This window comes from Rattus norvegicus, chromosome 5 (assembly GCF_036323735.1).
Source record: "Rattus norvegicus strain BN/NHsdMcwi chromosome 5, GRCr8, whole genome shotgun sequence".
Classification (NCBI taxonomy): Eukaryota; Metazoa; Chordata; class Mammalia; order Rodentia; family Muridae; genus Rattus; species Rattus norvegicus.
The window spans coordinates 161,059,703-161,087,342 of record NC_086023.1 but is presented as its reverse complement, the minus strand read 5'-3'; the positions used below and the strand labels follow the sequence as shown (position 1 = coordinate 161,087,342).

Below are 27,640 nucleotides of genomic sequence, written 5' to 3'. Positions count from 1 at the left end.
GTGGTTAGGAGCACTAACTGCTCTTCCAGAGGTCCTGAGTTCAATTCCCAGCAACCACATGGTGGCTCACAACCATCTGTAAAGAGATTCGATGCCCTCTTCTGGTGTATCTGAAGACAGCTACAGTGTACTTCTATATAATAAATAAATAAATCTTTAAAAAAAAAAAAGATTTCATCATTAGGTGAAATCTTCTGGGAAGTGTTTCCTGAGGACACAGGGAAGCAGTGTTAGGGTCATGTATTGGGAGACACAGGCGTGCAGATTTTTTGCGTTTGATCCAACCTGGTTTACATAGTAAGTTCCAGGACCACCAGAGAGACACAGTGAGGCTGCGTCTCGAAGCAAAACAGACAAGTTTGGAATTGAAAGATGGCCTATAGGGTAAGAGTTCTTGTTGCACTTGCACAGAACCTGTATTGAGGGTCTAGCACCCATATAATGCAGCTCATAACCAGGTTGGACTCCAGTTCCAGGGGATCTCATGCCCTTCTGGCTTCTGTGGGCACCTGTACATACATGCGCACAAACACACTAACACACACATATAAATACTTTTTTTTTTTGGTTCTTTTTTTTGGAGCTGGGGACCGAACCCAGGGCCTTGCGCTTCCTAGGGAAGCGCTCTACCACTGAGCTAAATCCCCAGCCCCATAAATACTTTTAAGAAAACAAAAAATAAGTGAATAAATTTTTTAAATGGAGAAAAAAATAGCTACAGAAATAAAACACTACCAGGGAGGGGAGTTCTTACCCCTCCTCCATTAACTGAGCTGGAGATGAAGGTTTTCAGGCATTTGGGCACCAAAGCTGCTCCAAGTCACTCTCTCTGACGTGTGTGACCAAAAGCAAGGTCAATGGGCATCAATCATATCCTCAGCCCAGTGATAAGCATCTGTTTCTTTGTCCTCCAGGGGATGGTCTGGACCCAGCTCTACACTCCTGATACTCCATGACTGTGCTCCGGACATCTAAGCCCCAGCTCTGTGCTCCTGATACCCCAGTCCCGACTCTGTGCTCCCTGCTGCCCCAGCATTGTGTTCCTGCTCCTTAGGGCTTTGTCTTTGAGGAGATGATTTGCTCTGGGGTCCTTAGAGATCAATTCATAAAATGGTAGGGCCCTTGGGACATATGAAACATAAACCTAGAATAATATGCCTCCAACGTAACACATTCTGAAGAGAGTCAGGCAAGAAGTGAATGGTGTTTTCCCCTTCACATCTGTGCTGTGTGCTGCGGAAGGTTATATTAGTAATTAAGACTGCAATCACTGTAGAAAGACAATAAACATGTTTGTCTATGCTTTTGTCATGTCGGGCTCGAAAGCCGTGCTCTTAAAATCAAGTCAGATGGACATAGCATTGACCTTCTGGGATGCCTTAGGGTCTCCAGTGTTTCCTGGAATTCAGAGAAATGCAGGGAACCTCCTCCAAAAAGCCTTCACACCAGTCATCATTGCAACCCTGAGGGGCAGAGTACAGCTGCAGAATCAGCAGGCTTAGCTTGGTGTGGTAGAGAAGGTCCTTCAGGATGAGCATGTAAATGCCGTTCCCATAGAAAATGACCCTGGAGGTGGGCGCAGTGTTGCAAGCCTCTAACTCCAGCCCTCAAGAGGCAGAGGGAAGTGGACCCTGGCAAAAACAATAAATTCACAAATTAAATGATATTTAAGGTGAAGACTGTGAGATCCATTTGCAGTTGTTAAAAATAAATTTTCAGGCACAAAGAAAGAGACCAACTGAAGTGGCCAGACACACAGAATTTACTCTCTCAAGAGGGCACACTGGGGAGATTGAGCACACAGAAACAAAAAGTGGACTCGGGTTTTATTCCACTCAGACAGTGACTATTCTGCATCAGCTGGGGTCAGAAGTCACAGTCCTATTTGATTGGCTAGTCTGGCTAGAATTGACCCATGGCGGGTGGGGGTGTCACTGCTCTAGGCCATTAAATTCCTGAAACTGTGTAAACAAAGGTTCTCTCTCTCTCTCTCTCTCTCTCTCTCTCTCTCTCTCTCTCTCTCTGTGTGTGTGTGTGTGTGTGTGTGTGTGTGTGTGTGTGTGTAACATTTGCACAAAAGTTTTGCATGGTCACGCAGATAAAAAAAGACTTTTGAACTTCTTAAACTCGGTTGTATATCATTAGATTAAAAGCTCATTTACTATTCCTTTTGTAATGTTTTGATTTGACAAGGTTTCTCTGCGTCCTGGCTGTCCTGGCTGTCCTGGAACTTGCTCTATAGACCAGGCTCACCTCCAACTCAGAGATCCTCCTGCCTCTGCCTGCTAAAAGCTGGGATAAAGGTATGTGCCTCGTTTAATATTTCTTGCCGAGTGAAAACCAGTCTTCAGTCTGCTTCTCCAGGTATTAGGCCAGGAAGATGATTCTGCAGGTAAAGCCACTCAGCCTGCAGGCCTGGAGAAATTCCTAAGCAGCAACTCCACAAGTTTGTCCACTGTCAGAAGCACATCGCCCCCTGTCACATACAGCGGTAAATAAAAATTTCAAAATAAAGGATTCCCATCTTGGGGCTAATTTTCCTAGTGTCAGTTGTGACATGAGTCAGGTGACGTATCTTGATGGAGCTGACTGACTTCTGGATCTGAGTCCAAGATGGAGATCTGCAGCTTAACTTGCATAGAAGAGAATCTCTTATCAGATTACAGATGAGATCCCTTAGGAGCCCCCAGCCCCCCAACCGAATTGGGTTTGTAGGGAGCTATGAGTTCAGATGCTAGTTTGTAAGGGTCCGAAAGTCACTGAAGACCCCAGACTCAGTTTATTCTGCAGAAACAACCAGCATGCAGGGGTCAACCATTCTTTGAAATGGCATGCAAGCCTTCTTATAGGGAACGGAGGGAACTCTCTAGAAAGACTAGGTAATCTAAAATTTCATTGCTGGGTGCAAAGAGGTCACCCAGTGGTCTGCATTCCTATGTCCTTAACATTTAACCATAGGATTAGATGGACTGCCCAGCACAGATGCCCCATTCTGAAAGAAGGTATTCCCCCATTTTTGTGGTTATCCCCAGGCTGTTCTTTGGGAAAGGGTTTTATGATCTTGTTCTCAATTGTATGGTCTGTTCCCAGAGCTGGTGTCTTATGACCTAGTTCCTGGGACTTACGGTCTATTCCTGAAGCTGGTGCCTTATGGCCTTTTTTGAAATCAGGCCTGGTCCTCAAAATGGAGACAAATGGGGTCCTTAAATGGGGACAAATGGGGTTTATATTGTCCTTTCAAGTCAAGCCTGCTTCCAATGTCACACTTAATCAGGCTGTGGTAAATTGCCCAGTATGCTTGAAGCATACTTTACCTAGAAACATACTTGTACTAATTATTAGATTGGAAAGAATGTATATGTTCAATAAAAGCAGAAGGCACAAAAAAAACGAGGAAAAAAAAAGAAACCAAAGCCAGGTTCAGTGGTACACGCCTATAGTCCCAGTACTTGGGAGCCAAAGGCAGACAGGTATCTGTGACTTCAAGGTCAGCCTGGTCTACACAGTAAGTTCCAGGACAGCCAGAACTATGTAAAGAGACTCTGTTTCAAATAAAGCAAGGAAAAAAATATCAGAAACAAAACAGTTTAATTGTCGGGGTTGGGGATTTAGCTCAGTGGTAGAGTGCTTGCCTAGCAAGTACAAGGCCCTGGGTTCGGTCCTCAGCTCCGGGGGAAAAAAAAAAAGTTTAATTGTAAAATATTAGATTGAAGACACAGCTTCATGGGAAAATTGCTTACCTGAGAAGCCCATGACCTTGGTAGACACACAGAAGTCCGTTAGCCTCAGAGAAAGACCAAAAGTAGTGATCCCAGCCACATGGAGCTGTACGGATCACTATCTACTGGATTTTCTTAGGGGGGATCAACAGATGATCTCAGCACCCTGTGAAAAGACAATGTCCTCCATACAGCTACCATTCCACCCTCCACATTCTTTTTTAAAGATTTATTTATTATATATAAGTACACTGTAGCTGTCTTCAGACACACCAGAAGAGGGCATCAGATCCCATTACAGATGGTTGTGAGCCACCATGTGGTTGCTGGGACTTGAACTCAGGACCTCTGGAGGAGCAATCAGTGCTCTTAACCACTGAGCCATCTCTCCAGCCTCACCATCCTTGTTCTCTAGCTCCTCCTAAGAGCAGGTAATGGGACAGAATTATGCACAGTTGGGAGGGGACACAAACTGAGGCTCCATCCTTGCTTTTGGACCTTACTCAGTAAAATCTACAGCCAAGCCCAGGACAACCCTGTAGCAAAAAAGACAGAGATAAAGAACAACAGAATGGGATCCTTGCTGTAAGGCCAGCCAGCACAACCTTGGTACAAGAAAGGTAATTAAAAGGGTGTTGGTTGTTATCTGGAATGTGAATAAACAGCTTCGAAGAGCTTCCCTTTAGAAGTGAATTTAAAATTAGAAGCACACTAAAAACACTATGCCCTGAGCATTGGAATGAAAAGCTATTTAAGGTGACTGGAGAGATGGCTCAGTGGTTAAGAGCACTGACTGCTCTTCCACGGGTCCTGAGTTCAATTCACAGCAACCACGTGGTGGCTCACAACCATCTGTAATGGGATCTGATGCCTTCTTCTGGTGTGTCTGAAGACAGTTCACATAAAATAAATAAATCTTTTAAAAAACAGCTATTTAAAGATTACTCTAAAATCTTCTGTTTCCTCTCCACCCTCTCTGCAGGATCCAGGGTGTAGGTCACAGAGATCTGCCTGCCTATGCCTTCCAAGAGCTGGAAATAGAGGCATAAATCACCGCACCCTTGAGAATCATTTCTTATCTAGCAAAGTTTTCCTATAAAAAAAAAAAAGAAATATGACTGTTTTATCTACTCTTTTATCAGCCCCAGGAGACTTTCTGGGGTCTTCAAAGTTAGTTCACGAAATATTTAATGTGGAATCTGGTCTTCGAGATGTTTGTCAAAGGTAGGGGAGGGTGGCTGGAAAGGTGGTTCAGTGGTTCAGAGTACTTACTATTCTTCCAGAGGTCATGGATTCCACGCCCAAAACTCACATGGTAGCTCGCAACCATCTATAACTCCAGTTCCATGGAATCAGATGTCCTCTTCTGCCCTCCATGGGCACCAGGCACACGTGTACGTACACTTACATATGTGCAAGCAAAACATTCATACACATAAACCTAATACATATATTGAGATATATTTAATTTTGATTATTTATAAAATATAAAACTTAACGAAAGTAGATCCAGATCACAGTGGAATAAAAACCTTTGTTGAAGCCAGGCAGTGGTGATGCACACCTTTGATCCCAGTACCTTGGAGGCAGAGGCAGGTGGAGCTCTGAGTTCGAAGTCAGCTTGGTCTACAGAGTGAGTTCCAGGACAGCCAGGGCTACACAGAGAATCCCTGTCTCAAATCCATCCCCTGGGAATAAAAAAAGCCTTTCATCTATCAGAGGGATAATTAGAAGCACTTGAAAGCAAAGAGAACTGACGGAGGTCTGCCTGCCTCCACCTCCCCAGTCTGGGAATAATGTGTGGGGCAGGTTTTACAACTGCTGCCCTTCATACCTTTTGTTGATTTGGCCACAGGGAAGACCAAACCAAGGAAGGTCTAAAACAAAACAAAACAAAACAAAACAAAACAAAACAAAACAAAACTCGTAGAAATCAAGCTGGATTTCCTTTCCAGTCTCTCCCCACCCTAGACTCTGAGGAAGCACAGGCTATCCCCCTGTGGCACAGGAGCATCCCCGTCTCAGCATCCCTGTTCAAGCTTTCCAGACGGCTCTGGGTGCATGTGTGTGACCCTATGTCACTTGTGAGAGTTTGTTATTTGCACACTGGCTTTGAGACAGTGACTACAACCATGTCATCTTAAGCTGACAGTGCCACTTCCTCAGCCCCTAAATGGTGGAGTGGACACCACAACAGGAAATGATGATGATGATGAAAAAGAAGGAGGAGGAGGAGGAGGAGGAGGAGGAGGAACAGAAGGAGGGGGAGGGGAGGAGGGGGAGGGGAGGAGGAGGAAGAGAAGGAGGAGGAGGAGGAACAGAAGGAGGGGGAGGGGGAGGAGGAGGAGGAAGAGAAGGAGGAGGAGGAGGAGGAGGTGGTGGAGGTGGTGGTGGGGGTGGTGGTGGTGGTGGCACACTGCACATTTTCTCTTCAGCCTTTCTATGGGGAGGATGGACATATGACCTTCCTATACACATGGAGTCCTAGGGAGAGGATTGTCTTCCTTTAACTATAAAGGGATAGGGTTCAGCTTTCAGGCTTTACTGTACCAGCTCCCCACCTGAATAGAATTAAGAGGAACAATGGTTAGAACTGCACAGTGAACTTGTGTCCACTTGCATGCTTATGAAAGGTTCCCCATGCTTCTAGTAAAGGTAATTTGGCTTCAAGACTAACAGATAGTGGGGTTGGGGATTTAGCTCAGTGGTAGAGCGCTTGCCTAGCAAGCACAAGGCCCTGGATTCGGTCCCCAGTTCCGGAAAAAAAAAAAAAAAAAAAAAAAGACTAACAGATAGTGAGTGGAAGGGAGGTAAACTGAGGTTTCCACCCACGGAAGAGTCGTGACTCCAGCTCTGACTTGAGTCCTATGCTGAGGGAGACTGGCTTCTTACACCTCTGTCTAAACGCATATTGTTGCCTGGATGCTTCCAAAGCCTGTAGACGGAAGATCCACAAGGATGAGCCTCCAGACCTCAGCCACACTGCTGGAGCTGGTGATGCACAGGCTGCTAAGGGATGAAGCCTTGGCCCTCTCTGCTCTGGAGGGCCTGCGCGTGATTCCCATCACTGTTCACAGATGCATTCACAGGCAGACAACCTACCATCCTGAGGACAGTGGCGGCAGCCTGGCCTCGGTGTGAAGCCCTTCAGGAAGATGGCCGACTTGCAGTCTTCTGAGGCTGTGCTGGGTGGGCTGCTAACCCAGAAGAGTCATCCCAGGTAAGCAAGACCCACATATGCGGAAATGCAGGCAAGGGGCAAGTACAGCCAGAAGAAATGGGGGGTCAGAGTGGATCAGAGATTCCTGATGGACCTAGCTTGAACGACTGTCAAAGACCAACTTTGGCACCAGAGGATAAACTAAGGCAGGCCAGCCATTGAGGGTTAGTGCTTATTAGAACTGCTGATGGGGGTTCTATCCAGATAACTACAGAGGCTGCTGCCAAGGTGACGAGCAACTAGGCAAGTTATTCAGCAGACTTTTCTCTGAGGGAACAAAGCACACGGTGGTACACAGAGACAGACAGACAGACAGACAGACAGACAGACAGACAGACAGACAGAGAGACACATATGCAGGCAAACACTCATACACATAAAGTAAGTAGTTGAGATAGCTCTCACAGGATAAAAAGCTGTTCTCAGGCTGCAGAGATGGCTCAGTGGTTAGAAGCACTGACTGCCCTTCCAAAGGTCCTGAGTTCAATTCCCAGCAACCACAAGGTGTCTCACAACCATCTGTAATGGGGTCTGATGCCCTCTTCTGGTGAGTGTATTCATATACATAAAATAAATAAATCTTTGCTTGAAGGGGCTCGAGACCCCATATGAACAACAATGCCAACCAACCAGAGCTTCCAGGGACTAAGCCACTACCTAAAGACTATACATGGACTGACCCTGGACTCTGACCTCATAGGTAGCAATGAATATCCTAGTAAGAGCACCAGTGGAAGGGGAAGCCCTGGGTCCTGCCAAGACTGAACCCCCAGTGAACGTGATTGTTAAGGGGAGGGCAGTAATGGGGGGAGGATGGGGAAGGGAAGCTCATATAGAAGGGGAGGGGAAGGGGTTAGGGGGATATTGGCCCGGAAACTGGGAAGGGGAATAACAATCGAAATGTAAATAAGAAATACTCAAGCTAATAAAGATTAAAAAAAAGAAAGAAAGAAAGAAAGGAAAGAAAAGAAAAAGCTGTTCTCAGACTTGTGATCCCCCTGCCTCAGAGTCTCAACGTGGTCACATCAGGAGACCAGGAGACATTATTTAGAGAGTGAGAAACCTTGACTCAATCCCAAATGGAACATCACCATCAAATTCTTCCCCTCAAGAGGTCAGGGAACCTGGCAGAAGAGAAGGTACAAAGAGTGTAAGAATCAGAGGGTTTGGGGACACCAAGAAAGCAAGGCCCTCTAAATTAGCATGAACAAAGCACATTATGAATTCACGGAGACTGAAGCGGCAGGCACAGGGTCTAAACAGGTCTGCACCAGGTCCTCTGCGCTGAATGATGGCTTCTAATTTAGTGCTTTTATGGGATTCCTAAGTATGTCTCTGGTTCTTATGCCTTCTCTTGGCCTCTTCCTTCTATTGGTTTGTCCTGCCCAACATCGATGATAAGTTTTTATCTTCTTAGATTTTGTCTTGTTATATTAACAAAAATAAATAAATGAGCAAAAACTTAGCCATTAGGGTAAATGTTAACAATTGAACTGCTGCTTATACCTGCTGGCTATACCATTTTCTCCAATGGAGTGACACTGGGTATATCAACCACCCCAACGCAGGCCTCATGTTCAGGACTAGTTTGTTGTTGTAAAAATATAAAAATAAAAAAGTATGGTTGTCCTTTATCTGCTAGGTCAGCACCACGGTGCCCAAGGTATCTGCTAGATATCTTGGCGGAAACACAGCCCAGCCGCACACTTTCCTACACTCAAACCCTCACATAAAAGAACACCCAACACAATAATCTTAGATCCAATTGGTAAGATATAACTGCCCACTTAAACATACAAAGCCCAGTACCATCCATCCCTTGAGAACATTAATAACAACCTGTAAATACACAGAGCAGAATCTTAACGTCACCTGCCATGGCTTCTCCCCTCTCTCCCTCTCCTCTTCAACTCCTCTCTCCCTCTCTCCTCTCTCTCCCCTAGACTCCTCCTCTTCCTTCAAACTTCTCTCCCACCCATCCTTCCTTCTCCTCCAATGACAGGCCTGCTTCTATCCTGTACCTGCCCCTCACCAGTACTTTACAAATTCAATGGAGAGGTGGTTCTGGTGAAGTCACCTGAGTTCTGAGTCCTTGACTAGGCAGCTGTCCTTGGGGCAGTGGAATTAGCATCAAAATACAGTAACTTCAGGGCTAACCACAACACTAGTTGACCAATATGGAAAGAACTCCACAGAATTTTCTGTGTGCTCTAACTTGTATACAGTTTGGTAGTAGATTTGGGGGCAGGGGATGGCAGCGGAGGGGGGAGAGGCCCTTAATGTTGTGTGAGTAGAAAGAGGGAGAGGACCTAAAAAGGACTTGAGAGGAGGGGAAGAATACGGTATTTGAAGTTAGAATTTTGTTTTAAATTTTTAAAAAATGAGACAAGAACAACCTTATCGCTGCCTGAGGCTGGGCTGTTGTGCCCATTAAGTCCCTGTGTGAAGAGGTGGGGACCAGCCTGGCAGAGCAGACTCTAGCAACTTAGCCAGCAGCCTAGCCTCTGGCACTCTAGGCCTCTCCAAGGGCTCCTCCGGGGCCTTTTGTTATTGTTTCAGACTCTCCTTCCTCTACGCCCAAGTGCAGGCAATCAGAGGAGTGCCTCTTCCCTGACTCCAGCCTCCCCTGAAGCCTGAAAGACCTTTGGAATCCCATTTGCTCTGTCCATCAGTGGCTTCCAATCTCCGTGAGGCCTACTGCACTCTATCTTCCTCCAAGCAAAAGACATCACCAAAGCACTCCAGGCAAAATGGTCTCATTACTAGGCATGGTAGCCTATGCCTTTAATCCCAGCACTCCCGAGGCCGAAGAGAACAATTTCTGAGATCCAGGCCTATTTACCAAACACAGACCATCAGGTTCTATCTATTTTTGGATATTTTATTTAGTGTTGGGGTGTATGTGTGTGCATGACACAGCACATGTCCTGGCCCAGGACTAGACCAGAAGGCACTTTCAGAAGTCTCTTCTGTTCTAGGTGGACCCTGTTAGGCTTGGTAGCAGGAGGTCTTTTACCCAATGGGCTATCTTCTACTCATTTTTTACTGCTCCTCTTGAACAGCAGTTAGACAGTTGTATTGGGAATGGAACCCAGGTCCTCTGAAGAACACCCATACCCTTAACTAAGCCATCTCTCCAGTCCTCCCCTGTATTTTTAACACATAGACAAATGAAAAGAAATGGGTATGAAACAAAATTCTTTATTGAACCAGATTATACACAGGAGTGCAATGGCTAGGCTTAATACTTATTAACAAAATAAAATAGTTTACTCCTGGACATCTACAATGTAGTTCTTAAGGCCTGTCAATCCTTTGGGGGACAGGGACATCTACTGGAGACCTTTATTTTTGAAGGGACAGCCAGAGACTGGAAGCCCTGAAAACTAGGGTCTTACATGTGCCTACAGGCTCTCCAAGGTGCCATACTTCAGGAAGGTGGAGACAGGAGGATTTCAAGGCCAGACTGGGCAATATATGACCATGAAAGAGAGAAATATAAAGAGTAATAAGCAATGTGGCTTAGACCCCATTGCCTCTGCTCTGTGTTATCTCTGACTTTGCTTTGGCCATCTCTGGTATGCCCACAGTACCTCCTAGTCTAAGTGTTCTAGACTGAATTCCTCTACCATTCCCCAAACCCCTCACAGGAGAATGCACTGCTCAGTTTAGGTTGAAATTTTGTACACTAAAGAAATAAGCAGACACACAAGTGCACTGTAACAGATGCGCAGGCAAAAGTAAAGGAGGGAAGACATCTGACTGCTTTCGGTTTACTTTGAAACTGTAGTAGTCAGGGTTCTCCAAAGGCTAAAGGAGCAGAACTGATGGCTCCGTATGTATCCAGAACATGAGGTATATTAGACTGGCTTACCGAGTGAGGTCTACACAGTCTGACAATGGCTGGCTTACAATGAAAAGGCCAAGGATCTGGGAGTTGTTCATCTACAAAGCTGGATGTCTCTGCAGTCCCAATCTAGTGCTATAATCCTAGGCTCCTGGAGAGCTACTGGTTTTTCAGTCTATGTTGAAATCCTGAAGAAAATGAATACTGCCCAAAGAAGGAGGACAGACAAACTTGGCAGCACGGCTTCCTTCTTCCTCTTTACAAATGCTGCCCAGAGAAGGTGATCATACCTCATGGGGATATCCAGCATCTTGAGTTCTAGTTGTTACAGATGTAGTCAAGTTGACAACCAGGTTTGCTGTCACAGATGTCTACAGATCTTGGGTGAGAGGTCAGACAGCACAGGGTCTTTCCAGCTTAAACCACAGGAAAATAGCAACACCAAAACCAGGTTAATGGCTGAGAAGGACACCACAACATCTAAAATTTGGCCATTTTACTTTACAACTACCATGTAGGAAAGAGAAAGTCATTCATTATCATGTCCTCACAGAACTCAATTATTTAGAAAGTGCAGATCTGGGGCCGGAGAGATGGCTCACCAATCAAGAATACTTGTTCTTGCAGAAGACTTGTGATGGTTCACAACCATCCCAAACTCAAGATCCAGGGGACTCGATGCCCACATCTGAATTCTACAGGCACCAAGGACACATATATGCAGGTAAACCACCCACGTATAAAATAAATAAATCTTAAAGGAAAAAAAGGAAGAAAGAATGAAAGAAAAGAAATGTAGGATTGTCTTTTGATTCCATAAACATCTGTCCTGGGTCCCATTGCTCTTCGTAAGTTGTGTTTGCAGTCTAGCCCTACTGCACACCATTTGGGTTCCCAAACAGTGAGCATTGTGCGGCCATATGCTTTGGGTTCTCTTGATGAAAGACCTGTTCCTAGGCTTTCATTTCTCAGTATCAAAAGCAAACCATTCATTGCCGACAACGACAAAGTTTGGTCTCCAGGTCATAGACACAGCGCTGACAACATTCATGGCAGATATACGTAGCAAAGGAGACTCTCTTGGGCTGCCTTATAGTCATAAGTGTCTCCATGAGCTCAGGACAAAGCTGGACAAATCTTCCCATAAGGACATCACCTGTGTCATCATAGCACTCCAAAGGGGCAGGATACAGCTCCTGGGTAAGCTGGCTCAGATTGGCTGTATGATACAGAAGGTCCTTCAGAACAGCCATGGAGATGTCATTGTCATAGAAATTGACCCTGGTGAGCTGGGAGCACTGGCTCAGGGCAGGCAGGAGGGCAATGAGCTGCGAGTCTACCATCCAACAGCCCTCCAATTCTAGGGTCTGCAGAGTGTCTGCAACACTCCTTAGGAGATCATGGAAAGGCACAGGACGTAAGTCAATTAATTTCACAAGCCTCAGATTCAGGTGTTTGAGTTGATGGAGGCTCTGACTCTGGGACAAGGAACTCAAGTCTAAATGTGAAAGCTTGCACATTGTGATGGACAGGGTCTCCAAAGGGGTCTTCAGGTACCTAAGGAGAGACAGAGATGGAGACATCTTGGTGTTAGGTTTGAGGTAAAAGTGACCATAAGACAGAGATCAATATCCAGGATGGAGTCTGGACATTAGTGGAGCCTCACCATTCTTCGCAGAGAGAGGCTTGTCAGTATCAGTACGGGACTTACTTAGCCCATGAGTCTGCAGCTTCCAAAACAATAAAAGAGAGGACCTGTGCTGGCCACATTAGCCCAAGGCACAAACAGGAAGAACTAACCCATGAAAGATCCAGAAACATCTTGAACATCATTTCTATAAATGATGTTCTGCCTCCAATATAGTCTCTGTCCTTATTTAAAGTTCTTCACCCCTGCCTCTCATCTACAACGGTTGTGACTCATTTCTACCCATTTCTACTTAGGCCTTACCTGGGCTCAAAAATGCCTTTCACATGTGGGAATTCAGAAGACACGTAATGGCTGGGCCCAGAGTTCCCCGCCAGGGACCTGTGCAAAGTGTGGTCCTCTTCTGGCCCCACTGTTTAAACCTTATCTCAGACAGAATCCCAAAGAGGAATACACAGCGCATGCTCACCACATCTGACCTACCCAGCTGGTCTTCTAGAGAGGCTGCTCTCTCTGCATCTCCTACCCAGCCTCTGCTTAATGAGTGCTCATGAACAAACTGAGCTCTCGATTCAGTTACAATGGAAACAAGATCCCTCAGATGTTATAATGACTCTATCGCTGTGACTCCATAATGGGTGACAGACCTCAGCTACCCACTACTCTCTAAAATGTAGCAAAGAAAGGTTTGTTGTGGTGACAGAAACAGCTCTCCATCCTCCCTTACCTGAACAACTGTTTCATGTGCTCACTGGAAAAGTAGATGCCGTTCATGGAGAGATGCTGGAGAGAGTTGAGTTTGGAGAACTGAGAAACAAACTTGGTGATACACTTCTGTATGTCCGAGGAGGTATTTAGTACCTTGAAGGTGTTCTTGTGAATCCGTGTTATAAGGAGCTTCTGTAGGTTTCTCATCTGGTCCAGGTAAGATGCAAAATGCACCAGAGTGGAGAGACTCCAACCTGTATTGAGTTCCAACTCCTGGATGCTGTCTGGCTGGAACACCATCAAGACCTTCCGGACGGTGTACGCAGGCAAAGCCCAAATCTGCATCTTCACACAGCACAGCCGAATGGAACTTCTTCTCTGCTGGGCCCACTGCAACAGGTATGCTTGGTGCTCGTTCAGGTGGAACCTGAGGCAGAGGTCAGTGACCACCTTCAAACGCCGCCTCAGTACGTATCTGTGAAGGCGCTTCGCTGTCTGCTCTTCACACACAGCCTCTGCCGAGCGGCCTCCATCCTCTGGTCCAACCCAAACATCCCAGAAGTCATGGTGCACATTCCTCAGGTCCAGCACTTGAAGCTTCCGCCTTCTGTGAGTGAAACAGGGAGAAGTGTCAGAAGATACAAAAGACCGAGCAGTCTTCTGCGTCCCTGATGCTGCCTGTCTTACGCATGTTTGTGTGGTTTCCAGACAGCACCTCCTGCCTCCAGGAAAGGGCTCTAAGTATTGGCTGCATCTGGAGACCTGTCCTGCTTCCTCCATTCCCTTCCTCTTGACTTCTGCCTCTTCACCTCTAGCACCTCTGCAAGAGCCGGGGAAAGATTTATCCACTGGGGCCACAGCTGCTTTCGGCTGTACTCCATACCCAGCTGTGCTATACGTCTGGGATCAAAGGGGTTAAGGCTTCTATAATCTTCCAAGATGACACCCCCAGAAGCTTCTAATCTTCCTTTGACCCCACTCTCTCCTACTCCAGATGTATCTTCCCTGTACCCTAGCATCCCCCTACCTGGGTCTGCCTTACCTGGGAAGAACCTTCTGTGTCCACAGCATGTCTACTCCATCCAGCACAGCCTGCAAGATCTCCAGGTGGGGAGTCTTCATCAGGGTCCCCAGAGGGAGAAAGGGAAAGGGCCACACTGCCACCATGGCCCTCAGGACATTAGTTTGTCTGTGATTGAAGGCTTCCTTGAACAATAGTGGGAAGAGAGCCCTGGGCAAGTACTGCAGAGAAGAGACGGCCAGGGCCTCATCCTTCAGTAGTCTCAGTACTGCCAGCTTCAGCAGTGTGGGTGAGTCCTGGGCACTCATCCTTCAAATCTTCAGTCTGAAGGAACCTGGTGAGGCATTCAGGAGTCTATGTCATAAGCAATCCTATATCTGGCCTGGAGAGAAGGCTCAGTGGTTAAGAGCACACTCTCTCCCTACTTATTCAATATAGTTCTTGAAGTTCTAGCCAGAGCAATCAGACAACAAAAGGAGGTCAAGGGGATACAGATCGGAAAAGAAGAAGTCAAAATATCACTGTTTGCAGATGATATGATAGTGTATTTAAGTGATCCCAAAAGTTCCACCAGAGAACTACTAAAGCTGATAAACAACTTCAGCAAAGTGGCTGGGTATAAAATTAACTCAAATAAATCAGTAGCCTTCCTCTACACAAAAGAGAAACAAGCCGAGAAAGAAATTAGGGAAACAACACCCTTCATAATAGATCCAAATAATATAAAGTACCTCGGTGTGACCTTAACCAAGCAAGTAAAAGATCTGTACAATAAGAACTTCAAGACTCTGAAGAAAGAAATTGAAGAAGACCTCAGAAGATGGAAAGATCTCCCATGCTCATGGATTGGCAGGATTAATATAGTAAAAATGGCCATTCTACCAAAAGCGATCTACAGATTCAATGCAATCCCCATCAAAATACCAATCCAATTCTTCAAAGAGTTAGACAGAACAATTTGCAAATTCATCTGGAATAACAAAAAACCCAGGATAGCTAAAACTATTCTCAACAATAAAAGGACTTCAGGGGGAATCACTACCCCTGAACTCAAGCAGTATTACAGAGCAATAGTGATAAAAACTGCATGGTATTGGTACAGAGACAGACAGATAGACCAATGGAACAGAATTGAAGACCCAGAAATGAACCCACCCACCTATGGGCACTTGATTTTTGACAAAGGAGCCAAAACCATTAAATGGAAAAAAGATAGCATTTTCAGCAAATGGTGCTGGTTCAACTGGAGGTCAACATGTAGAAGAATGCAGATCGATCCATGCTTATCACCCTGTACAAAGCTTAAGTCCAAGTGGATCAAGGACCTCCACATCAAACCAGATACACTCAAACTAATAGAAGAAAAACTAGAGAAGCATCTGGAAGACATGGGCACTGGAAAAAATTTCCTGAACAAAACACCAATGCCTTATGCTCTAAGATCAAGAATCAACAAATGGGATCTCATAAAACTGCAAAGCTTCTGTAAGGCAAAGGACACTGTGGTTAGGACAAAACGGCAACCAACAGATTGGGAAAAGATCTTTACCAATCCTACAACAGATAGAGGCCTTATATCCAAAATATACAAAGAACTCAAGAAGTTAAACTGCAGGGAGACAAATAACCCTATTAAAAAATGGGGTTCAGAGCTAAACAAAGAATTCACAGCTGAGGAATGCCGAATGGCTGAGAAACACCTAAAGAAATGTTCAACATCTTTAGTCATAAGGGAAATGCAAATCAAAACAACCCTGAGATTTCACCTCACACCAGTGAGAATGGCTAAGATCAAAAACTCAGGTGACAGCAGATGCTGGCGAGGATGCAGAGAAAGAGGAACACTCCTCCATTGTTGGTGGGATTGCAGACTGGTACAACCATTCTGGAAATCAGTCTGGAGGTTCCTCAGAAAATTGGACATTGAACTGCCTGAGGATCCAGCTATACCTCTCTTGGGCATATACCCAAAAGATGCCCCAACATATAAAAAAGACACATGCTCCACTATGTTCATAGCAGCCTTATTTATAATAGCCAGAAGCTGGAAAGAACCCAGATGCCCTTCAACAGAGGAATGGATACAGAAAATGTGGTACATCTACACAATGGAATATTACTCAGCTATCAAAAACAATGACTTTATGAAATTCGTAGGCAAATGGTCGGAACTGGAAAATATCATCCTGAGTGAGGTAACCCAATCACAGAAAAACACACATGGTATGCACTTATTGATAAGTGGATATTAGCCCAAATGCTTGAATTACCCTAGATGCCTAGAACAAATGAAACTCAAGACGGATGATCAAAATGTGAATGCTTCACTCCTTCTTTAAAAGGGGAACAAGAATACCCTTGGCAGGGAACAGAGAGGCAAAGATTAAAACAGACACAGAAGGAACACCCATTCAGAGCCTGCCCCACATGTGGCCCATACATATACAGCCATCCAATTAGAAAAGATGGATGAAGCAAAGAAGTGCAGGCCGACAGGAGCCGGATGTAGATCTCTCCTGAGAGACACAGCCAGAATACAGCAAATATATAGGTGAATGCCAGCAGCAAACCACTGAACTGAGAACGGGACCCCCGTTGAAAGAATCAGAGAAAGAACTCGAAGAGCTTGAAGGAGCTCGAGACCCCTTATGAACAACAATGCCAAGCAACCAGAGCTTCCAGGGACTAAGCCACTACCTAAAGACTATACATGAACTGACCCTGGACTCTGACCTCATAAGTAGCAATGAATATTCTAGTAAGATCACCAGTGGAAGGGGAAGCCCTTGGTCCTGCTAAGACTGAACCCCCAGTGAACGTGATTGTTGGGGGGAGGGCGGCATTGGGGGGAGGATGGGGAGGGGAACACCCATAAAGAAGGGGAAGGGGAGGGATTAGGGGGATGTTTGCCCGGAAACCGGGAAAGGGAATAACACTCGAAATGTAAATAAGAAACAGTAAAGTTAATTAAAAAAAAAAAGAGCACTGACTGCTCTTTCAGAGGCCCTGAGTTCAATTCCCAGCAACCACATGGTGACTCACAACCATCTGTAATGAGATCCGATGCCCTCTTCTGGTGTGTCTGAAGATCGCAATAGTGTACTCATACAAATAAAAAAATAAATAAATCTGAAAGAAAGCCAGCCTACATCTCACCTGTTTAACTGGGGGCCTGCTTACAGGTTCAGAGGGCTAACCCATGATCATCACAGTAGGTAGGCATGGCACTAGAGCAGTAGCTGAGAGCTTATATCTCGTCCTCAAGCATATAACAAAACAGCCTGGCAGGGATTTTTGAAACCTCAATGCCCACCCCTAGTAACATACCTTCTCCAACAAGGCCACATCTCCTAATTCTTCCTAAGCAGTCCACCAACTGGGAACCAAACATTCCCATCACATATCACAAACATCACATGGCCATACCTTCTACATCTATATAGCATACCTACATCTAGCCATTATTCCTACAAATTTGATTTCTATTGGGAAGGAGTACTCAGGAACCTAAGAGCTGAACCCCCCACCCTTTTACAGCAATGGGGACACTGATCATCCCTCAAGATGCTCATGGTAAGACCATGTGAATGCTTCATGCCGAACCTTCCGATATTCTGCTTGTTTTAATTGTTTTTTATGTGTACTGGTGTTTTGCCTACATGTATGTCTGTGAGAGACCCTAGAGTTAGAGACACTTGTGAGCTGCCATATAGATGCTGGGCATTGAACCTTTAGAAGAACAGTCAGTGCTCTTACCCGCTAAGCCATCACTCCATCCCTAATATTCTTTTTAGATTTATTTATTTTACTTTATGCCTGCATGCACCAGCCCCTAATATTGTTTTAGATTTATTTATTTCACTTGCATGTGCTTCTGTGCACCACATGTGTTCCTGTTGAATCCTTGGTACTATATTACAGATGGTCCCGAGTCATCATGCAAGGGCTATTAGGTGTTCTTTTTTTTTTTTTTTTTTAAGATTTATTATATATAAGTACACTGTAGCTGTCTTCAGACACACCAGAAGAGGGCATTGGATCCCATTACAGATGGTTGTGAGCCACCATGTGGTTGCTGGAATTTGAACTCAGGACCTCTGGAAGAGCAGACAGTGCTCTTAACCATTGAGCCATCTCTCCAGCCCTATTAGGTATTCTTAACTGCTGAGCTGTCTCTCCAGCCCCGGACATCTTGCTTTTGATGAACTGAACCTGCCTGGGAAAGACTGAGGAAGGTCTGTGAAATGTGGGTTATCGTTACTTGTTACCATCAAAGTTTTCGAACCTGATGTGGGGTTCTCAGCTATATCATATTGTTCTAGACACTGAAGCAGGAGGCCACTAATCCCACATCAGCCTACGGTGTCTCACATATAAAAAGAAGCAGCTCTCTTTTTTTTTTTAAGAAGTACTTTTTTTTTCAAGTTTTATTTATTTATTCTATATAAGTACACTGTAGCTGTCTTCAGGCACACCAGAAGAGGGCATCAGATCCCAATACAGATGGTTCTGAGCCACCATGTGGTTGCTGGGATTTGAACTCAGGACCTCTAGAAAAGCAGTCAGTGCTCTTAACCACTGAGCCATCTCTCCAGCTCCACAAGCAGTTCTCAAACCATGTATATACCTGTCCGTAGAGTGTCTAGGAGACTGACCATGAGATGAAGATGTTGATGCACAGAGACTACAGAGAAGAGGATTTCCCATGTTCTTTTTAAGAGTCTAGGGAAAGAAATAGATGAGAGAGAAAAAAAAACCTTCCAGCTATACTTTTAACTTTTTGCTTACTTTTTGAAAAAAGATTTATTTTATGTACATTAGTGCTCTATCCGCATGTACACCTACATGCCAGAAGAGGGCATCAGATCTCATTATAGATGGTTGTAAGCCTCAGTTTGGTTGTTGGGAATTGAACTGAGGACCTCTGCAAGAGCGGCCAGTGATCTTACCTACTCCACACCCTTTGTCCACTTTTTGAAAGTAAAAAGTCTTGCTTGTGCTCCAGGCTGGTGAGGAAAGAGCTCTGAAATCAGAGCTGCCCTTGGTGGAACTCACTATGTATTTAGCCTAGGCTTGCCTGCAAACACCGTCTTCTGCCTGTCTTTAGATGTGGATTATGAGTTTTGACTACAATGCCTGGCTAGTGAATTCCACTCTGAAAATGATCCACTGATGCAGGGCATGTGCAAGCCTCCTCAGCACTTTGGGAGAAAAGAAGAACAGGAGGGTCCAGGGGAGTCAGTCTAAGCCTGGACAAAGTTTCTGAGTCCAAGTGGCAAGTCTCAAAACAAACAAGCAAGGAACTAAAGATGTGTCTAAGCAGTTAAGAGCACTGGCAGCAAGACCCTCAATTAACATACACGGAGAAGCCAGGATATTCCGTGACAAAAACAAATTTACAATGTAATGGCAATCCTGGAATCTCGAAGGCAGAAAGAGTCTCAGGTTTGAGGTTAGACTGTGATACATGGAAGTTCCATGCCACCCTGAGCTTACAGAGCAAGTAATGTGTTAAAAAATATAAAAACCGGTAGCAATGAATCTCCTAGTAAGAGCACCAGTGGAAGGGGAAGCCCTGGGTCCTGCTAAGACTGAACCCCCAGTGAACTAGATTGTTGGGGGGAGGGCGGCAAGGGGGGGAGGATGGGGAGGGGAACACCCATAAAGAAGGGGAGGAGGGAGGGGGATGTTTGCCCGGAAACCGGGAAAGGGAATAACACTCGAAATGTATATAAGAAATACTCAAGTTAATAAAAAAAAAAAAAAAAAAAAAAAATATATATATATATATATATATATATATATATATATATATATATATATACCAGGGTGGCGGATTTAGCTCAGTGGTAGAGTGTTTGCCTAGCAAGCACAAGGCCCTGGGTTTGGTTCCCCAGCTCCAAAAAAAAAAAAAAAAAATCCAAGGGAAAACCCAAACAATCATGTAACTGACAAAAACTACACATAATACAGATGTTCATCAGGAGTGAAGTGCATAAGTAACCTGCAGGCTCACACGTCTGTCCAGTGGTGAAAAGCAACACGCGGCAATCAAACACAGAGTGTTACAGAGTCGGAGGCTCACAGCCACCACTGGACCCCAATAAAGGAGTTAGAGAAAGGACTGAGGAGCTGAAGGGGTTTGCAACACCATAGGAAGAACAACAATATCGACCAACCAGACATCCTAGAGCCCACTTCCACCCTCTGAGAAACCTAGCCAGTTATCTGTTCTTATCAAGACACCTGCAATTTGCAGTTTAGGGTTACAGGAACCAAAAGAACAATGGGAGGGTGGTGAGAGTAGTGAAATTGGTCTGGGGCTCTATGTGACCTTCCCGCTTGCTTGAGTTTATCAGCCACTGCCCAGAAACAAAATTTGAGAGCTTGATCAGGCAAAACAAAACAAAACAAAACAACAAATTTACACAATATCTTTCCACAAATCCAACCCTACAAAGGATAAGAGGTGGAAAACTTCAATACAAGGAGGGAAACTACACTCTAAAAAAAAGCAAGAAAGTAATATCCTTGCAATGAACCCAAAAGAAGAAAACCATAATAAAACAAACATAATTCCACTTCTAACAACAAAAATGACAGGAAACAAAAATCACTATTCCTTAATCTCTCTTAATATCAATGGACTCAATTCCCCAGTTTTAAAAAAAAAAAAAAAAAAACATAGATTAACAGACTGGATACGTAAAGAGGACCCAGCATTTTGCTGCCTACAGGAAACACACCTCAGTTACAAAGACAGACACTACCTGAGAGTAAAAGACTGGAAAACAATTTTCCAAGCAAATGGTTCAAAGAAACAAGCTGGAGTAGTCACTTTAATATTGAATGAAATTGACTTTCAACCAAAAGTTATCCAAAAAGATAGAAAGGACATTTCATATTGATCAAAGGAAGAATCCACAAAGATGAACTGTCAATTCTAAATATCTATGCTCCAAATGCATGGGCACTCTCATAAAAGAAACTTTACAAAAGCTCAAAGCACATATTGCACATCACATAATAATATGACTTCAACATCCCACTCTCATCAATGGACAGATCATGGAAACAGAAACATAGAAAAACTAACAGAAGTTATGAACCAAATGGACTTAACAGATATTTATAGAACATTTCATCCTAAAACCTTCTAAGCACTTCATGGTACCTTCTCCAAAATTCACCATATAATTGGTCACAAAACAGGCATCAACACATACAAGGAGACTGAAATAATCCCATTCATCCTATCAGATCACCAGTGAATAAGGCTGGTCTACAAAAATGACAGAAAGCCCACATATACATGGATGCTGAACAAAACTCTACTCAGTGATGATTTGGTCAAGGAAGAAATAAAGAAATTAAAGACTTTTAGAATTTAATGAAAATGAAGGCACAACATACCCAAACTTATGGGACACAACGAAAGAAGTGCTAAGAGGAAAATTAGAAGTTCTGAGTGCCTTCATAAAGAAATAAGAGAGAGAAAAAAAAAGAAAGAAGAGATATCCTACACTAACAACTTAACAACATACCTGAAAGCTCTAAAACAAAAAGAAGCAAACATACCCAAGAGAGTGGTAGGAAATAATCAAACTCAGGGCTGAAATCAACCAAGTAGAAACAAAAACAACTATAATAAAAAAATTTTTTTCAATAGAACCAGGAGCTGGTTCTTTGAGAAAATCAACAAGATAGATAAACCCTTAGCCAGACTAACCAGAGGTCACTGAGAGTGTATCCAAATTAACAAAATCAGAAATGAAAAAGGAGACCTAACAACAGAATATGAGGAATTTCAAAAAATCATCACATCCTACTAAAAAAGCCTATATTCAACAAAACTGGAAAATCTGGATGAAATGGACAATTTTCTAGACAGATACCAGGTACCAAAGTTAAATCTGGATCAGATAAAACATCTAAACAGTCCCATGAGTCCAAAAGAAATAGAAACAGTTATTAAAAGTCTCCCAATGTAAAAAAGCCCAGGACCAGAGCAGTTTAGCACAGAATTCTATCAGATCTTCAAAGACCTAATACCAATACTCTTCAAACTATTATTCCACAAAATAGAAACAAAGGGAACACTACCTGTTCTATGAAGCCACAATTATGCTTATACATAAACCACACAGAGACACGACAAAGAAAGAGAACTTCAGTTTAATTTTATTTATGAATATTGATGTAAAAATACTCAATAAAATTCTCACAAATCAAATCCAAGAACACATCAAAATGATTATCCATCATCATCAAGTAGGCTTCATCCCAGGGATGCAGGGATGGTTCAATATACATGAATCAATCAACATAATCCACTATGTAAACAAACTCAAAGGAAAATACCACATGATCATTTCATTAGATGCTGAGAAAGCATTTGACAAAATTCAACACCCCTTCATGTTGAAAGTCTTGGAAAGATCAGGAATTCAAGGCCCATACCTAAACAGAGTAAAAGCAATATACAGCAAACCAGTAGCCAACATCAAACGAAATGGAGAGAAACTTGAAGCAATCCCACTAAAATCAAGGACTAGACAAGGCTGCCCACTCTTTCCCTACTTATTTATTGTAGTACTCAAAGTCCTAGCCAGAGCAATCAGACAAAAGGAGGTCAAAGGAATACAAATTGGAAAGGAAGAAGTCAAAATATCACTATTTGCAGATGATATGATAGTATATTTAAGTGAGCCCAAAAGTTCCACCAGAGAACTACTAAACCTGATAAACAACTTCAGCAAAGTGGCTGGGTACAAAATTAACTCAAACAAATCAGTAGCCTTCCTCTATTCAAAGGATAAACAGACTGAGAAAGAAATTAGGGAAATAACACCTTTCACAATAATCACAAATAATATAAAATACCTCGGTGTGACTTTAATCAAGCAAGTAAAAATTATGTGTGACAAGAACTTCAAGTCTCTGAAGAAAGAAACTGAAGATCTCAGAATATGAAAGACCTTCCATGCTCATGGATTGGCAGGATTAGTATAGTAAAATGGCCATTTTGCCAAAAGCAATCTACAGATTCAATGCAATCCCCATCAAAATTCCAACTCAGTTCTTCATAGAATTAGAAATAACAATTTGCAGATTCATTTTGCAGATGGGCACCAATGAGAGAAGTCCTTGGTCCTACCACGGCTCAATACCCCTTCCAACCTCCTACCCCCCCACCTCCCACCCCACCTCCCACCCCACCTCCCACCCCACTCCCGTGTAGGGAAATGTCAATGCAGGGAGGCAGCAAGGAGTGAGTGGATGGGTGGGGAAGCACCCTTATAGAAGAAGGGGGAGGGGAATGGGATAGGAAGTTTACGGACAGGAAACAGGGGAAAGGAGATAACATTTGATATGTAAATAAATTTAAAAAGCCAATTAAAAAGGAATTTATATATAAGACAGTGTTTCTTTTTTTCTAATTTGTTTGAAACTGTCCATTTTATATTATTTTATCAGTGTGTTTTATGTCCCCTTTTCTTCTTCTTAAAACTAATTGCTTCAAATCCAGTAATTCTCACTTCATATTATTGAAATTGTGAAGATTTAGTTGCAATTGCATCGCCTCGTGTTATTTTTCTACAGGAAACGGGTATAGGTCCTTAGGAACCACATGACTGAGTGACAATTCCATTTTCATTTTTACATGGCATCATTCCATATATATCTTCCTTATGAAAATGTCATGATTTGCTTAACAAGAAGGACTGTGAATTTCATTATGAAGCAAATCAGTGAAAAATTGATAAATGATCTCTATTTTTTAATGATTGCCAAAAATTAATTTTAAAAACTGAATAGAAAAACAAAAGAGTACTGGCTGCTCTTCCAGAGGACCTGAGTTTGATTCCCAGCACCCACATGGTGACCACATCTGCCCTCTTGTGGCCACCAAGGGCAGCAGGCATACACATGGTGCACACACATATGCAGGCAAAACACCCATATACAATTAAAACTTAAAAAAAATTAAAAAAACAAAAACAAAATCAGAACCAAAATAATTTTGAGACAAGGTTGTTTGGTAGCGGGGTTTGATCCCGGGACCTGGCCCACACCAGACAAGCACTCTGCCATTAGGTTCCATACCCAACTCATTCATTTCATTTTATGTAGAGACAAGGTCACTTTATATACCCCAGGCTAACCCGGAACTGGAGATCATTCTCTATTGTGTCCCTCCCTGGTGCTGGAATGCCAGAAGTGTGTTAGCAGCCCACCTGGTTTCTTTTTATTTTAATCTGGGACAAGGTCTTATCAAATTAGCCAGGTTGAACCAACTACATTCCTACCTCTTCAGTCCCCATTTGAGATGGGACTTGTGTCTTGTGTTATCAAACCTTATTAATCCCAACATCAAGGAAGCAGCAGAGACAGGCAGGTCTCTGTGAGTTTGAGGCCAGCCTGGTCTACAGTGCTAGTTCCAGGACAGCCTGGTGTACACAAAGAAACCCTGTCTGTGAAAAATCAAAAAAAAAGAAAAAGAAAAAGAATTAAAAGGAAGAAAACAAATCTCAATTTATATTTCAAATTTCAAAACACTAATTTATGAAGCATAATTTAAGGAATTACAAGCTAATTGATCAAATGTTGACTTGGAAGTTCGATCGAACCAGCCTAAGTGTAAATGAGACTCTGCCTTTAAGAAATTTTAAAGTCAGTAGGCAACACTAGCTGGACATGGTAATGCATGTCTTAAATCCAAACACTCAAGAGGCAGAGGCAGGGGGATCTCTGTGAGTTCCAGAACAGCCTGGCCTACAGAGCAAGTTCCAGTACAGCCACGGCTACAGAGAAACTCTTAAAAAAAAAAAAAACAGAAAACAAAAAACAAAGTAAGTATGTAAGTAAATAAGTAAATAAATAAAATCCAAACACTGAGAAAATGGAATTAAAAGGATCAGAAAAGACCATTCTTCAAAATAAAATTAAATTAAATTAAAGCTAAAAAAAATGTAAAGTCAGATATGAGACAGTCTTATAACCTGGGTCGTTGGCTACATAAGACTCCATTTCAAATAAACTTATGTGAATTCTACTTCGACATGTTCTGCATATGACTCTGTCTCTAAAAAGAAAATGAAATATTAAAATAAGCATTAAATATTGAATCTAACATTGATTAAAAATTGAATTCTAACATTCAGAAGGATGAGGCAGTCTGAAGCCAATCTGAGCTAGTGACTAAGACCATAACTAAAAGACCAAAGAAAATAGAATTTAACTTGACATAGACGAAGCTATAATTCTAGATATTCCATTAACTCTCAGTTTGTAGTTCCAGCTTGGGGAGGCAGAAGCAGAATTGCCAGGTTATTTAAAAGCACTCTTGGCTGATCTACGTTCTAGGTGTGCCTGGGCAGCAAAGTAAGGCTGAGTCTCAAATAAAATAAAATAAAAATAATAAGTGAATGCAAAAATTAAATTCGAAGATTATGGCAAACTTCACTATTAGTAAAGTCAATGCCTGAGATCTGTTCCTGTGAAGAAATCAGAGTTCCTTTAGTATCTTGGGTCAAGTACCCCTCAATCAAAACTACCTTTATGGAGGTGACTGACTTACACTGATGACAGAACTCAGAATCCCAGCAAGCCCAGGCAGTCACTCCAAGCTCGGACTCCAAGGCTGTGACTATCTTCCCGAGCTTCTCTGGAGCATTTTTATCCATCTTCACTTCAAACTTCCGGCCTGAAGCGTTTTTATCCGTATCCCGTCTCACACTTCCGGCCTGAAGCTTATTTCCTCCGGGTTCCATCTAAACACTTCCGGTATGAGCCCCCCCCCCGCGTATTCAGTCTCACATTTCCGGTTTATAGCCCCGCCTGTCAACCACAAGATGTCCGCTGATTGGATGATTTAGTTTCCGCCATGTCTGGGCGTTTCCTGTCTCTGGATTGATTGACAACAGATTCTCCGTGAAAAAGAAAAAAAGAGAAAAAGCCTAGGAAACCGCGCGCCGCCTGAAGGAGGCAGATGCAGGCGTCTCTCTGTTGAGGCAAAGCCAAGTTCACTGAGACGAGGGAAAAAAAAGACCCTGAAAGCCGCGAGAAACGGTACACGCCTTTAATCCCAGAACTCCGGAGCGCGATTCAGACGCATCCCTGTGATTTCCGGAGCAGCCCGCTCTACGTAGAGCTCCAATAGAGCCCGGACTACATAGTGAGACTCTGTCAATGATGATGATGATAGTAAGACTCTGGCAATGATGATGATGATGATGAGAATAATAATAACAATAAAAAAAAACCTGAGACTCCATAAAAGTCAAAAGCCGATGCGTGAATTCTACTTATTTATTCACTTCATTTTTAATTATTTCATGAATAAAAAAAATTAACTAAGGACAGGGCTGTTTCTAAGTATGGTGGAGGAGAAGGTTTATTGTAGATGAAAAGGAAAGCATAGGCAGCACAGGCAGAAACAGCTGAGAGAGTTCCGAGTGGACACGACCCCTGAGCCATTGAAAGGAGAAGGGAGGGAAGAGGGAAAAGGAGACCCAGATGCTCCAGCCAAGAACGAAGGTAAAAGGGGGGCAGGTAACCAAAATGGCTGGGTTATATAGAGAAGAGTCTCTGAGGGAAGAGCAACCCAAGTCATGGGCTGGAGAATAGAAGGTAGGGTATGCCAGCCATACCCTGTAACAAGTAGGGACTGAGGGATGCTGGGAGAAAAAGGTGGCAAGATCCACATTGTTGTGTTAAATAGGCACTTCAACCATTTGTCCCAGGGTTTGAGACTTAAATTTCAGAGATGGGATCTTGCTGTGTACCTAAGGTTGATTTGGAACTCCAAACTCTTAGCAATTCTCCTGTCTCCACCTTCCTCTTAGGTTGACTACAGTTGTGAGCCAAGTACCTGAATTGTATTCATTTGTGACCCACCTAGTTTTAAGTATGAGTCAAGTGAGGATGGAAGTGTTAATCTGTGTCTGACAAATAGACATTTTTAAACGCTGTTATTGTTGGCAAAATTACAAATATGTTCTAGATCAGGGGCTGAGCTGGATGCTCTACCAGTCATCTGCTGCGGCATCTTCTCAGAGGGCTGAAGCAGGGGCCTGAGAAGAGAGCTCAGTGTATACAGCAGTTGCTGCCCCGTATCCTCAAAAATCCACTGTCCAACAAGTACTGCATGCACCAGACAGGACACTATAGGGCACACCTGTAATCTCAGAACTAAAAAGAGTTAGGAGGATCAGTTCAAAGTCATTTGTAGCAAGCTTGATGCCAGCCCAGACTATATGAGACCCTTGCTCTAAAATGATGAAACTTGGCTTTGAGGACAAAGTCATGCTCGGGTTCCCCAGAAGGTAGAGGATGCTTCAGAAAGCATCAGCCAGCACAAGTGGCTAGAGAACATGCAATGGGGAGTGGGGGTTCTGGGGTGGGTGAAATGGCTCATAGGTAATGTGGCCTGCCACCATTCCTGACTATTTGGGTTCAGTCCCACAGGCTCAAG

The 27,640-nt window shown here is 43.5% G+C and overlaps 1 protein-coding gene and 1 long non-coding RNA gene across 2 annotated transcripts in view; one reads left to right on the top strand and one right to left on the bottom strand.

Annotated features, from left to right (window-relative positions):
- Positions 1 to 1,470, top strand: part of LOC120103184 (uncharacterized) — a 39,939-nt gene extending 38,469 nt beyond the window's left edge. Inside the window, exon 4 of the long non-coding RNA XR_010066724.1 lies at positions 915 to 1,470. This is a non-coding gene — a long non-coding RNA (uncharacterized LOC120103184). The remainder of the gene's footprint in view (positions 1 to 914) is intronic.
- An 8,650-nt stretch (positions 1,471 to 10,120) lies between these two features.
- Positions 10,121 to 25,899, bottom strand: Pramef8 (PRAME family member 8). Its single transcript, NM_001135782.2, has 4 exons — positions 25,745 to 25,899; positions 14,185 to 14,497; positions 13,162 to 13,749; positions 10,121 to 12,343 (listed from the first exon to the last, which is right to left on the bottom strand). Exons 2-4 carry the CDS (start codon positions 14,469 to 14,471, stop codon positions 11,776 to 11,778), a joined length of 1,443 nt encoding a protein of 480 aa, NP_001129254.1. The 5' UTR covers positions 14,472 to 14,497; positions 25,745 to 25,899; the 3' UTR covers positions 10,121 to 11,775.
- Between the last annotated feature and the right edge of the window lie 1,741 nt (positions 25,900 to 27,640).